This window comes from Balaenoptera borealis (assembly GCF_965194805.1).
Source record: "Balaenoptera borealis genome assembly, chromosome: 15".
NCBI classification, from domain to species: Eukaryota; Metazoa; Chordata; class Mammalia; order Artiodactyla; family Balaenopteridae; genus Balaenoptera; species Balaenoptera borealis.
This window is the reverse complement of record NC_138871.1, coordinates 49,920,247-49,933,819: the sequence shown is the minus strand read 5'-3', so window position 1 is coordinate 49,933,819 and position 13,573 is coordinate 49,920,247. Positions and strand designations below refer to the sequence as shown.

Genomic DNA, 13,573 nt, shown 5'->3' with positions numbered 1-13,573 from the left:
CATTTATTCTTCACTGAGGTGTAACTCATTGTATTTTCATTTTATAGATTGAAAAAACAATCTTAGTGAGGATACAGAGCTTAGTAAATTTACGCAATGCTAGTAAGTGGCAGTGGCCAAATTTTCACATAGATATGTTTTTGAGAATTATCTTCACCAGACCAAGCTGCCTCAATTACTTATACATTAGTGAGAATTTAAATCAATGAATTCCCTGTCTTAAATACCTTTGCAAAACAAGCCTTATCTCTATTTGAAAAATAAAAGGCTCTATGTTTTGTTAGAGGAAATATATGCAGCAACTTGGTGGAAAGCAATTGTGCAAGGAGCTCTTTCTAGAACATTAATATTAAAGGATAATACAAAGTGATGTAGCTGAAATTCACTGTTGATGTTTTTATCAGATCATTTCACGTTGAGTCCCAGATGACTGCTACACATATGTAAACTTTATGGTTTTTGTATTTATGCTCAGAGGCTACTTGTTTTCAAAGGGCAGGTTTTGTTTGTTTGTTTGTTTAAAGATTAACTCTTTCTGGGACTTCCCTGGTGGTGCAGAGGTTAAGAATCCGCCTGCCAATGCAGGGGGCACGGGTTCAAAGCCCTGGTCCGCAGAGAAACTAAGCCCGTGCGCCACAACTACTGAAGCCCGCGCACCTAGTGCCCATGCCCTGCAACAAGAGAAGCCACCACAATGAGAAGCCCACACACCACAACAAAGAGTAGCCCCTGCTCACCACAGCAAGAGAAAGCCCGCGAGCATCGACAAAGACCCAATGCAGCCAAAATTAAATAAATAAATAAATAAATAAATATATTAAAAAAGATTAACTCTTTCTAACAATAGCTTGTATTGGGGGAACTAAATTGCAAAAATTTTTGATGGTCGTGCTTGGGTATATTAGCTCCTCCTCTCTCACCTCTGCTCCCATTATCCCCCTTTTATTACCTGACCTTTCATGGTACCTGGTGCACAAACACAAAAACATGCACATATTATAATATCATATATTTACCAAATGAATGAATGCACAATCTAAGAAATCAATATATTAAAGTTGAGAGCAACCAAGACCTTAGAGTCTTGGATTACTTGGACCATAATTAATTCAAAGATTCTTCCAGGAATATTAGCTGACCATCTTGTCTAAAATATCATTGCAGGGCTTCCCTGGTGGCGCAGTGGTTAAGAATCCGCCTGCCAATGCAGGGGACACAGGTTCGATCCCTGGCCCTGGAAGATGTCACATGCCGCAGAGCAACTAAGCCTGTGCGCCACAACTACTGAAGCCCGCGCACCTAGTGCCCGTGCCCTGCAACAAGAGAAGCCACCACAATGAGAAGCCCGCACACCGCGAGGAAGAGTAGACTCTGCTCGCCGCAACTAGAGAAAGCCCATGCGCAGCAACAAAGACCCAACACAGCCAAAAATAAAAACAAATATATTAATTAAAAAAAAAATCATTGCAGTGATGCACATTTTTGTCCAATAAGCCAAAGTAAGGAAGTGGTGTGTGGTAGGAACATCTACTTCAGAAGAATATTCATAGCCAAAAATGTTCTGGGTAACACATATGAATTAATTACCAGAAAAGCTAAATTTTTCTTCAACACAGTAAAGTCAAGTATATTTTGAAAGGTGTTGCTAACTCTCTTGGTTGCTAGACAAAAGAGCAAAGGGATCACTCTATCAAACAGCACCCTCCTGCCTGTGAGAAAAACAAAAGAAAAACAAAACCCTCCTCAGAATCAATGAAGTGATCCATGGGACACCAGGCAGAGGCCATCAGCCTCTCTCACAGGATTCACTCTTGTTAATACATGCTGGAAGCAAAATGTGAAGCCCTGGTCCTTGTAATGATTTCTGCTCCAAGAGATCAACCATCAAAGTACATGGAGGACCCTCTCAGTTCAAGTTTCAAAACCTCTGAGCTCATGGAATTGCTCTGGGCTAAGTGCCATGCAGAGTTGATTCTATCAGAAATTCCTCTTTGACTCCGACCAGAGATTTGGTTCTATTTTTCGGTGCCTCTGTGGTGTGCCTCAGTATCCCTACAAGAAAAAGGATATTCAAATTCCCTCCAAAAGCCCCCACTCCTTTTAGAAGTTTAGTATGTGTGTGAAAGTGCCTCAGAAAGAGAAACATTATAAATTTAAGATACAATTATTTTCCTCATAGAATGGCATTGGGCTACCTCAATTATAAACCACACTTTTAAAATCTGTTAACATTTCCTTCTGGGAAAGCCCCTTTGCCCTTTAATAGTAAAAGCTAATCAAGGCAGTATAATTTCTGGAGCTCATATTTGTGGGAGGAGAACGGCTGGCACTGGTGTGCTCATTCCTATGATGGTTTTCTCCTTCCTTTATGTCTTGAGATTATTGAGAGGCTCTAAGCTAATTTTTGAAAGTATGCAGAGGTACTTAGGAAAGCCAGGAGCAGAGATGGAAACCTGAGCATTGCACTGACATCATTCTATGTTTGGCACATATGGCACATCTCTAAAGCAATACCAACCGAACACACTGCTTTATTCTGAACTCTTGCTGGCTTTAAGTAGCAGTCTTAATTACAAGCAGGCTTGCTTTTTATCATTTACAGTCACACAGTGCTCCATTTATTTGACTAGGAAAATTCAATTTTTCTATAGAGGTATTTTCAACCTTTATATTTTTAAGTACATGCAAAATAAAATGGGATCCTGCAGTGATCTCAAAACCTGCTTCTCATATGCATTTTTTTAAAAAATCCTCATCATAATCTCTGCAACTGGGTCAGCTTGCACAAAGATGCTCAGGGTAGCCATGAGTGCTTTCAGCACCCTGCAATCCTTGTAAGTGACACCTCATAATAGTGCAAATGAAGCGTGGCATGATGAGAAAATGAAGAAGAATGGACCTGGATAGTCAACCCAGCAGTTTTCAAAACACAGAGGATAGGCTAAATTTTGTTCCATAAAATACACCACACATGATTTTTCTTTTACACATTCAAGCACATACATTCTTTCGCTATTATGAGAAAAATATCTTATGACTCCAAGAAATTCTACTATAAGCAAACAGGGTAGCTCGTGTGTTCATCTACATATGTATATTTGCCATAGTCTCACATTTTTAACCAAACCTCATTTACACCTGCCTTGATTTTCAGCCAGGAATTTATCATGTTGTCATTCACCTTTGTGTTTTCCCTTCACCCTCATCTCTTAGGCTCAAAGATTATTTCCTTGTGGGCCCTTTGCCTAATTAGCTGAATATTCAAGGAGTTTATTGACCCAACAAATTCACCATCACCTCTTTCTTATTAGGTTTCTTTTAAGCCATCACCCTGCCTGCCCCGCTCTCAGCCCCTCTGCATCCCCACCTCACTCCCATCTCTCCATCCCCCACCCTCAGAGGCTTATTTCATCTTTAATGTTCTTGGGTTGTTCTCTAGCCAGAGTTTTTCCCCTCTTTTCAAGGAAGGCAAGAGATGAAGTGTGAAAAATTCACACCGGCTTTTATTTGGCGGAGGTTGGCTACTGACAGGTAAGTTTGCTACTCTGATTTTTTTTAAAAAAAAGGGGGGGGAAAGAAAGAATCAGAAAGCTTCCTCCGAAAGTGTGTGTGAGCAGGGTGGGGAGAGTTTCAAAAAGTAACAAACACGACCATACTATGGAACCTTCAAAGAAAAGAGAAAGTTTTCTGACCCAAAAGAATAATCACAACCGCTGCTCACTTTCCTCCAATATCCATCTATCCTTTCTTTTTCCCAGCGACAGATATGCCTGGTTTTTCATTCACGTACAGAGACAATCACTATATTCTGGAGGGAAGGAAATGTTTGTAGAGACCAGCAGACGGGGGCCTGACTGGGGTAGAAGCTACAGAGGTGAGAGGACAGGTGTCCTCTCTGCGGCAGGGTTCCCTTGGTCTTCTCCTCTCCCCACGTCCCCCAGGCACTCTCCCTTTTCAGCCACATCCCTCGGGAGAGAGGCAGAGCCACAGAGAAGGAGAAGTTAATATGCATATGAGATTATTAGCCAAGTGCTTCCCACTGGTACAATTCAGCGCCCAACCCCCTTGCATACCCCCATCTGGCTCACCGCACCCACGCTCTGTCTGCCCCTCATGTGCCTGGGCTCGCCTCCCTCCCCCAGGACTCACATAATTTTGCACAAAGGCCAGGCAGTGGGTGAGAACCGCACCCGGGAAAGGGAGCAATAAGCTCCCAGAATCCTGTGAGCGAGCGGGGAGAGCAACAGCAACACCTTGCTGTGTCTGAGGGATCTATCCTTTCCGTCACTTTTTCCATAAAAGCCCCCTTTGGAGGCGTCACTCATGTCTCCAGCCTAGGCACGCTTAACTGGAGAGAGTCCTTGAGAGGGAACTGGGAGAAGGAAAGGAAGGGATTCCCGGGCCCACTGTGAGGTGTGCCTGGGCCACTCCCAAAGGAGGTGCCCAGCGGATTTGTTCTCTTCAGCTGGGTTAGGCTCTAACCTCTCACATTTAACCAGAACTGTCCCCAGGTAGGAAGCCAGTCCCTGGGGGAAGGGGGCCATCCCAGTATAACTAGCAGCTGCTGGGGGAGAGGAATTACCTAGGGAGAGGGGCAAAGGATCCAGAGAGGAACCAAGTCTGAAAGGGAAAGGGGCCCTACAAGCAAAAGAGGGGGAAAGAGATGTAAAAAAAAAGTGTCCATAACTTTCGCCCTGCTTTTTAAAGCAGCGGACTTTACGCTGGGGAAGAAGAAGAATTGGGAGTGGGGGAAGACTCACAAAAAACAGTTGATGTTTTATTTATTGGCAATTCAGGGAATCTGAAATAGGCACTTATCTGAAGATGCCAGGAACCTGGCCTTACACTGCTGGTCATTCTGGAGAAGAAACCTGCCAACCAAGGCTTGTCTCCACACCCTGCTCTTTACAAAGGAATTCCCGGTGAGGAGGACAGCTTCTCTCTGGTCTAACTTCTCCTCCTTCAGGCAGACCTCCTGGCTTAGACCAGCCAGCATTGCCCCACCTGCCCTCCTTGGGAAGCACTATACTCTGAGGAAGGAGGAAGCAGGACTTCCCTTATCCCAGCAGCCTTCAGACATGGTCCAAAAAGAAGTAAGTGTGTGGGATGAGGGAAAGGGGATGGTGTTCAGAGGTCCCCTCTAAACTGGGTAGGAGTTGGCAGGCACTAGAGAGGGTGCCTCCATCACCCTCCTACTTTCTCCAATTAAGGGAAGAGGTGGAGGAAAATGGAATTAGCCTCCAGTTTAGTGAGTCCCGGGACCTGCCACTTCACCGTCACTGCAGTCTGAGCGCTCCTTGGAGGAACGTGCGGGGTGGAACCTCTCCCTCCCCCAGACCAGGGAAGATGGGCAGGAGGTGGGGCAGCACACAGCGCACAGACGAAAAGGTTCGGCAGAGCCCTCCTCTCTCAGGAGCTCAGGTCCCCGGGCTGAGCCCGGCTCCCCATTCGGCCACGCCGAGTGACCTTCTCGCTAGAAACGCCCCCTTCCCGCGGGGCCAAGGATGGTCTTTTAATAGGTGCCCACGTCGCTCTCCCGGCACCCTGACAAGGAACGCCCCTCCCACCCCTCACCGCAAACACCCGCGACGCCTTCCTCCAGCCCCTTCCTATTGTCTTCAAAGAGATAAGTGGCTCCCACCCAACACACCCAAATGCACGTCCCTTTCTCGCGCTCCCATTTCTCCGAGCCCTAAGGGCCGAGAAGCGAGCGCAGGGTCGAAAGGGGGGCGCGAGGGAGTTAAACCCGCGAGAACTTGGCATCGCAGACCCACCGTGTCCACCTCGCAAGGATGCCGGTGACCTGTAGATTGCAATAGGCACTGAATGATGCTTGCTGCTGCCATGGAAATGGTGGATGTGGTGCGCTCCCAAACTGGACGCCCCCCATGCCACTCCTAGGAGGCCGCTGAGGGTGAGCGGGACTATCCAGAGCAGGGCGAGGCGCCCCCCTGCGCCGCCGCCGCCGCCACTGCCGCCGCCCCCGGGCGAGCCCAGCTCGGCGCCGCACCGGAGCATCCTCTGGTACATGGCTGGGCGCCCGCCGAGGGGCAGCCGCCGCGGGAGGCAAAGTTTGGGGCGCGGTGAGGGGAGAGGGCGCCGGGGAGCGGGCGGCTCGGGGTGGGCTGCGGGGCTGGCCGCCTCACCGCGCCAGGGCACCCATCCTCTCCCTCCTTCGGACAGTCTTCTCGGGGTCCTGGGGTCCGCCGTGCCTCGCACCCCAAAGAATCCGAAACATAGCCGAGGTGAATGCAGCTGATGGGGGCTTGTCCGAAAAGGCAGCCCGGGGGAAGAGCAAGCACGGAGCGGGCGGCTGCTCCCAGATTTCCGGGGCTCCAGGTTCTCGAGAGATACTCCCAAAGAGTTTCGGGCGAGAGTGCGTGCCGGGGGGTGGGGAGCAGGGAAATGGTTTAAAGCTCCTCCCGGAGGGTCCTCACTTCTACATGACAGCCATCCACCGCGAATCCACTAGGTAAATCCATTTAGCATTGTGCGGGGGGACTGGGGAGGCCACTTCGCCGGCCCAACCTCCTTTCAACGGAGAAGCAGACCCCATGGACTCGAGGCGCCCCGTCCCTCCATTCAGCCCGGGCCGGCTCGCCCGCTCGCGCCAGCCTCCCCCGGGCAGCGCGCGGAGCAGCGGCGCGCATCGCCTGCTCCCGAGGCAATCTCCGCGTCCGCCGCCTCCTGACACTTACGCCCGGCGAGGGGTTCAGAGGGAAGAGTGCACCCTTATGAAGGAAGCGGGGATCGAACGGGGGAAAGGGAGCTGGGGAAAAGCAGAAGCACACAAAGGAGTGGGGGGAAAAAAGAAAAGGAAAAAGAAAAAAAGAAAAGAAAAGAAAAGAAGAACCACACACGCTGGCGAAGCGAGGGGCTCTATGCAAATCTGCAGTCTCCAAACAGCAAATCACTGAAGCTCGGATGCAATGCAGAGGACGAGCCTATGTAACGAGGGAGGCTGGTCTAGCTTCCCACAGAAATCGCCCTGCTTTGCCTCTCTCAAGCATTCTCCACACATCAAAGGGACACGTGTACGGCGATGCGGGGAACACCTAAAAAAGCAACGCTCCCTCCTCTGCCAGGTGATCCCTCCGTCTGAATTACAACGGCAAACGGCACCCTTCCCCTACCCCTATGGGTTAGATGTAACCACTGTCTTGAGAGCTCTTAAAAGGGAAATAATTCCGCTCTTTTTATTGGACCAAACTTGTTCTGCCAGGTGTTCAAACCCAATCTGCTAAATATGGCTTGACACCATCTACTCAAGCATCAGTTTTGATGATCTGTTAATTACACATATTACTCATAACAAAGAGCCCTCGTTCCCACTACAATATCATATCCCACACAAGGCAGTAGAAGTACAGGGAATCAAAATACACAAGGAAGAAAAAGAATGAGTGAATTTGGCAGCTGAGGAAGAGACAGAAAGAGAATAAAAAGGAAAAAAGAAGGAGACAGGTGAGAAAGAGGACAGCAGAAGAGAGAAACAGGATCAATGCGATTGCTTGTGTTTTGGTCAAACATTTTAGGAATCTTTAAGAACCCCCAAGATCTCTATAGAAGCCCAGCTATGATGATCTTTTATAAGGGTGGAGTTCTGCCTTTCTCTTACCATGTTTCATAAGGAAAATAACATCAGGAAATTTAAATCTAGTGCCCTCAAAGAAGAGGGGACATTATATTCTACTGGTGAAATGAAGAATATTTAACTGAAAGCCATGTGTCCTGGAAAAAGACCAGCAAAGCCAACACACAACTAAGAGTAAAAGTCTAGCATGGCAAGTGGATTTAGCGAGGAGGACCACAGTCACTGGAGGCTAGCAGACGGGATTTGGAACTATGATTAAAACAGTTCCCTAGTTTCTAAAAGATGATAGAAACTATGACATGACTAGTGGCTGGACATTCTTTGTTTTTATTCCTATTTAAAGACAAAGGAAAATAACTCTGACTAGGTACTACTTCTCACAGGCTTCTGTCTATATAATCCTTCCTATCAAAAAATACAAAGTCAAAAAAAAAAAAAATACAAAGTCATGTCCTGAAAAAGTAGTTCTAGGAGGATTTGATACAAATCAGCCACTCACCAAAGTGGTCATTTAGACTTACATATTGCTTCCTAGTTCATTCAAAGAGTCAACCCTGGGATTCTGATGGCCACTATGTTACCAGTGTCCAAGAGCCACCAAACCAAATTTGTAGCAATCCAACACCTCACATTCTTGGCAAAAGTTTATGTTATTCTACTAAAAATTTAATACTTCAGTAGTTCCCTAATTGAGACAGCTTAGGCATGCTAGAGAAGGTGCTTTTATCTACTTAAATACGCCTTGTCTCCCTCCCACAACTGCTCAAAGACCAACAGAACGCAAATCCTGCACTTTCCACTGTGGTCTGTTTCTGTCCTTATCCCCAGGCCATTTCCTCCTCATTTTGCTATTTTTTAGCATGTGGATTTTAATTCATTAGTCAAGGGTTGTGAATATTCATTTTTAAAATATCCAGTAAGCTTCAAAGGGATAAAAAAGAAGCACTGGATTAGGAGTCGAGAAACCTGGGCTGCCTTCTTGGTGCTGCCATTTACTGGTTATGTCGCATTTGTTATTTAGCCTCTCCCCAAGGCTCCATGGCTCCCTTTATAAAATAGTCATGTCCCTGTCTTTCCTAACAATCCCACAGGGCAGGAAGGATATAATGTAATATTTAATGAGAGAGTGCTTTAAAATATATCAAACGCTCCCCACAGCAGGCAGTTTGTCTCTCCTTCCATATAGGTCTAACATATTCCAGCTGATTGGTCTATAGCATTCATTTGGTTCCCTTCCATCTATAGAAAGGTAGAGCACTGCGTTGTTCTCTGATACCCTCATCTATGGTGATGATCTGTCCTTCCCTCCCTAACTAGATGGTAGATTCCTGAAGGGGAGAGGAGACAAATCTTCATTTGTACTCCCTCTAGTGCCCAGCATTTGTGAAACATAAGTTAGTCTCTTAAGTCACTGGGAACACTGAATTAGGAATACCAATCCATTGCTCCTATGGCTTAGGTTCCTACAAGCCTCTGGTCACAACATTTTCATCAACAGATTGATATATAACCTTATTTTATGTGTTTTCTGTTCAAAGACATCTTATTTAATATACATTGTTGATTCATTAACATTGAACTCATAGCCAACATCACTATAACTTAAGCCTGAATGAAGCTCAACTAACATACTTATTTTCTCTGTTAAGACATACCATGGCTTTCTTTGCTCAGGAACATTAGACGGCACTTCAGCACTATGTTTAGGGACCATTTTAAACAGCAAAATCACCAACGAAAAGAACAAAAATGTGCAAAATATGGTACTAAATAGACCACACAAAGGATGTTTGTTTACAGTATGAGCTGAAACAAGGTAGAGCGTTGCCTTGTTTGACCTCAACTGGGAACGAGGGTGTTGAGGACTCTTTTTGACACTCTGTGCATGTCTGTTAATAACCGCCTCAGTGCCATGGGTATTGATTTGGGGGTTACAAATTTTAGTGAGGAGGTGAGGTCATACCTATGAATAACAGTGATTGACTGTATTTGTTACTTTCTCGAATGTACAGGGAAGGATGGGGCTGGGAGAATTTGGGGAATGATTTGTATAAATTAAAGCCATAGGAATAGAGTAAATGTAGACGATTCTGATGAACATTTCCAAGAGCATTCTCTTGGAAGAAAATGAAGAAAAGACTCCTCTGACTGTCTTATATTGTCTTAGGCCTTGGGAGAGAAAGGTCGGGTTAGGGAAGGCATAGGCCAGAAATCTCAGTCTTACGGGAGTCTCAAGGGCTAAAGAGGAAATATTTATGGCTGCCTTGAAAGAAGAAATTGTAGCTGTCGTGTTTTCAGGCAGATGTCTAAGGCACCTTTGCAGTACCTAGGAGGTTCTTGGGTGGATTCTGTGATACTGATGCTGCAATATTTGTTATAAATGGCTGTTATAGTGGAACAAGGAGCAAATTCTCTGTCTAGAGAGTGGAGAAAAGTCCTGTGAGCAGACTCATGCCTAATATGGATGAAGCAAATAAAGCTTGCGCTTACTCTTCATGTCTCTTCAGCTGGTCAGTTCTTTGGCTGGAAGTGTATTACCTAAAGGAAACTGAGGGGACTTCCCTGGTGGCACGGTGGTTAAGAATCCACCTGCCAATGCAGGGGACACGGGTTCGATCCCTAGTCCCGGAAGATCCCACATGCCACGGAGCAACTAAGCCCGTGCGCCACAACTACTGAGCCTGCGCTCTAGGGCCGGCGAGCCACAACTCCTGAAGCCCGTGCACTGAGAGCCCGTGCTCCGCAACAAGAGAAGCCATCGCAATGAGAAGACCCCACACTGCAACAAAGAGTATCCCCCACTCTCTGCAACTTGAGAAAGGCCCAGGAGTAGCAACGAAGACCCAACGCAGCCAAAAATAAATAAATAAATAAAGTTATTAAAAATAAAATAAAATAAAGGAAACTGAGGCAGCACTGACAAATTGTTCTCAGGTGAGTAAAAAGTTGGTTGGAGGCGACGTAGTGCTCAGCTGCTTGTAATTTACTCTTAAATACTGCAGCATGGACAATGTGATATAAATGTGTGTTAGTGCTGTTCTGTGTCTCAGGAGGTTGGTTGCTTTCATCAGGAATGTATGCTCCAACATCTCAGCCAGAATTACAGAAGTCAGAGGTGACTTCTGGAAGTCTTGAGTTATCATCATCTCCAATCATGATGTGGCTTTGCTCATTAATTATAATGTATGTTGGAAACAGATTATCATCAGTGACATAAATGGCTTGTCAGTTGGTTGATGGAGGTTAGGGGTGGGTTCTCTTTGGTGAAATCATTAACATTCAAGATATGTGGACTGGCCAAAATTTTTGTAAACATGCTTTGCTTCTATTTGAATAGAGTATATGAATCTATAAGGCCTTTCACCCTTTACTATAAGGAATGGTGTCATAATATTAGTAATAATAAGAACTAATATATTCATAACTGGCACAACTCTGAGAGGTGTAAATGTATGAGCTCATTTAATCATCACAAAACCATATGAAGTGGGTGCTATCACTGATCCCTAACAAACCTTAATCACCTAATTCTGACAGATGATGATCTGGATGCTGCCACTGAAATATTGCCATATTTGCTTTAAGAAAACCTATTGGCAAGACATTTTGGGGTACCTAAAAGAACCAAGAGCTGGAACTTCATCAAGCTTCCAGAACATGCTGTAAGATTTTGTACCTACTTATTAATAAGTGTCTGTTTCTGTAGCAGAAGTTGGTCTGCAGCTTAAATCCACTAGGACCTGTGGGAACGCTTGGAAGAGTGGTTGACCCTCCCCTGCCTCTGACCACTGTGGGTACCGAGCTCTACCAAGAGAATCTAATAGCTGTGCATAGGGAGTTATTCTAGATGCATTCATAGCTGATGATTTATAATGAACGAGAAGGCAGGTAGCCTACGTCAGACAACCATGTAAGAAATGGGAGATGGGCTTGAAAGCTGAGGGGACAAAAGAAAAGAAATGGAAGGAGAAAGAGAAAAAGAGTGTGTAGAAGGGGGAGTGTACACAGAAATGGAAAAGCACAGGTTATTTCAAACTATTTTTTCATATTCCTAAAATCACCCTTCTGTCTCAAGAAACAAAATGGTTGTCAGGCAGACACTTTCAACCTTTTCGTGTTTTTCTTAAAACTTAATTGGAAATTGTTACAGCTCAGTATTAAGCTTTTAAAATAGAAAAGTAGACAATAAAACGGCAGAGAGGAAGTATATTAAAACCTACAGGGCTTCCCTGGTGGCGCAGTGGTTGGGAGTCCTCCTGCCAATGCAGGGGACACGGGTTCGAGCCCTGGTCCGGGAAGATCCCACATGCCGCGGAGCAACTAAGCCCGTGCGCCACAACTACTGAGCCTGCGCTCTGGAGCCCGCGAGCCACAACTACTGAAGCCCGTGCACCACAACTGCTGAAGCCCGTGCGCCACAACTGCTGAAGCCCATGCGCCTAGAGCCTGTGCTCTGCAACAAGAGAAGCCACCGCGGTGAGAAGCCCGCGCACCACAACAAAGAGTAGCCCCCGCTCACTGCAACTAGAGAGAGCCCGCGTGCAGCAGTGAAGACCCAATGCAGCCAAATATTAAATAGATGAATAAAAAAAAATTAAAAAAAATACCTACAGGCAGCACCAATCTTTTAAAAATTAAAAACGAGCAGAGTGTCAGTCATGCATTTTGCGTTTCTACTGATGTCAGCACAAGAAAAGGCAAAGAGACCCCACATAACCATCTACCTGCATTTCTGAGTTGGGCTTGAGAGAGAGTAAAGAGGGAGAGGCTCAGGAGAGGATGCTGTCTGTGAAGCTGCAAAGACAAACCTCTGATCCTGGGTTATTGCAGGTCCCTAAAGGTGTTCGGAGAAAAGATCAGAATAGATCAGAAGAGTAAGGACACTGAGAGAAAGGAAGGAAGGAAGGAAGGGAGGGAGGAAGGGAGGGGAGGAAGGAAGGAAGGAAGAAGAAAGAAAGAAAGAAAGAAAGAAAGAAAGAAAGAAAGAAAGAAAGAAAGAAAGAAAGAAAGAAGAAAGAAAAGAAAAGAAAGGAAGGAAGGAAGGAAGAGAAAGAAAGAAAGAGAAAGAAAGGAAGGAAGGAAGAAAAAAGAAAGAAAGAAAGGAAGAAAGAGGGAGCAAGGAAAGGAACGGGGAGGAAGAAATGGAGAAAGGGGGAGGGAGGGAGGGAGGAAAAGAAAGAAAAGAAAAGATGCCAGGGCTAAAAGCATCCCTGGAGATTTTGTAGTACAGTCTCTTCAGATGATAAACTTGAGGCCCACAGAAGTAATAATGTTACCAAAAACTCAGATTTATTTATGAAATGTTTACTTAACTGGAAGTGAACTTTTATCTCCCACCACCCATAGTCCAGTCATAGATGTAGATTGAGAAATTCAGTCAATGTACCTATTACCTAGAACCTCCACACTGAGGGAGAGTAGCGGGAACCCAACATGAGCCAACATGATGCCCAATTCACTCAAAAGAAGTTAAAGCTTGCAGTTTGATTTCTGAAATAAGAATAGATTTATTCAGTCACAGTTAGTTGTGTTTAGGACTGAAGTATTTTATGCCAGTGGTCCCCAACCTTTTTGGCACCAGGGACCGGTTTTGTGGAAGACAATTTCTCCACGGACTGGGGAGGGGGGGATGGTTTTGGGATGATTCAAGTGCATTACATTTATTGTGCACTTTATTTCTATTATCATTACATTGTAACATATAATGAAATAATTATAGAACTCACCATAATGCAGAATCAGTGGGAGCCCTGAGGTTGCTTTCCTGCAACTCGATGGTCCCATCTGGGGGTGACGGGAGACAGTGACACCCAAAGTGTGTTGCTTATGTCCAGTCTATTCTGTAAGATGCAGCTCAATTGTCAGTTGCCATTCACTGATAGGGTTTTGATATGAGTCTGCAAGCAACTGATTTATTATGGTCTCTGTGCAGTCAAACCTCTCTGCTAATGATAATCTGTATTTGCAGCCACTCCCCAG

The 13,573-nt window shown here is 45.5% G+C and overlaps 1 protein-coding gene across 26 annotated transcripts in view; it reads right to left on the bottom strand.

Moving 5' to 3' along the window:
• Positions 1-13,573, bottom strand: part of NRXN1 (neurexin 1) — a 1,113,486-nt gene that overhangs the window by 417,147 nt on the left and 682,766 nt on the right. For 4 of the 26 annotated variants that reach the window (XM_082357969.1, XM_082357970.1, XM_082357971.1 and 1 more), the window contains exon 1: positions 5,775-12,617. The exons of the other annotated variants lie outside the window; for them this stretch is intronic. In XM_082357969.1, coding sequence (XP_082214095.1) covers positions 5,775-6,030 — 256 coding nt within the window. In that variant the 5' untranslated portion in view covers positions 6,031-12,617. Of the gene's footprint in view, positions 1-5,774; positions 12,618-13,573 lie in introns of those variants that run through there. 26 annotated transcript variants of the gene reach the window in all.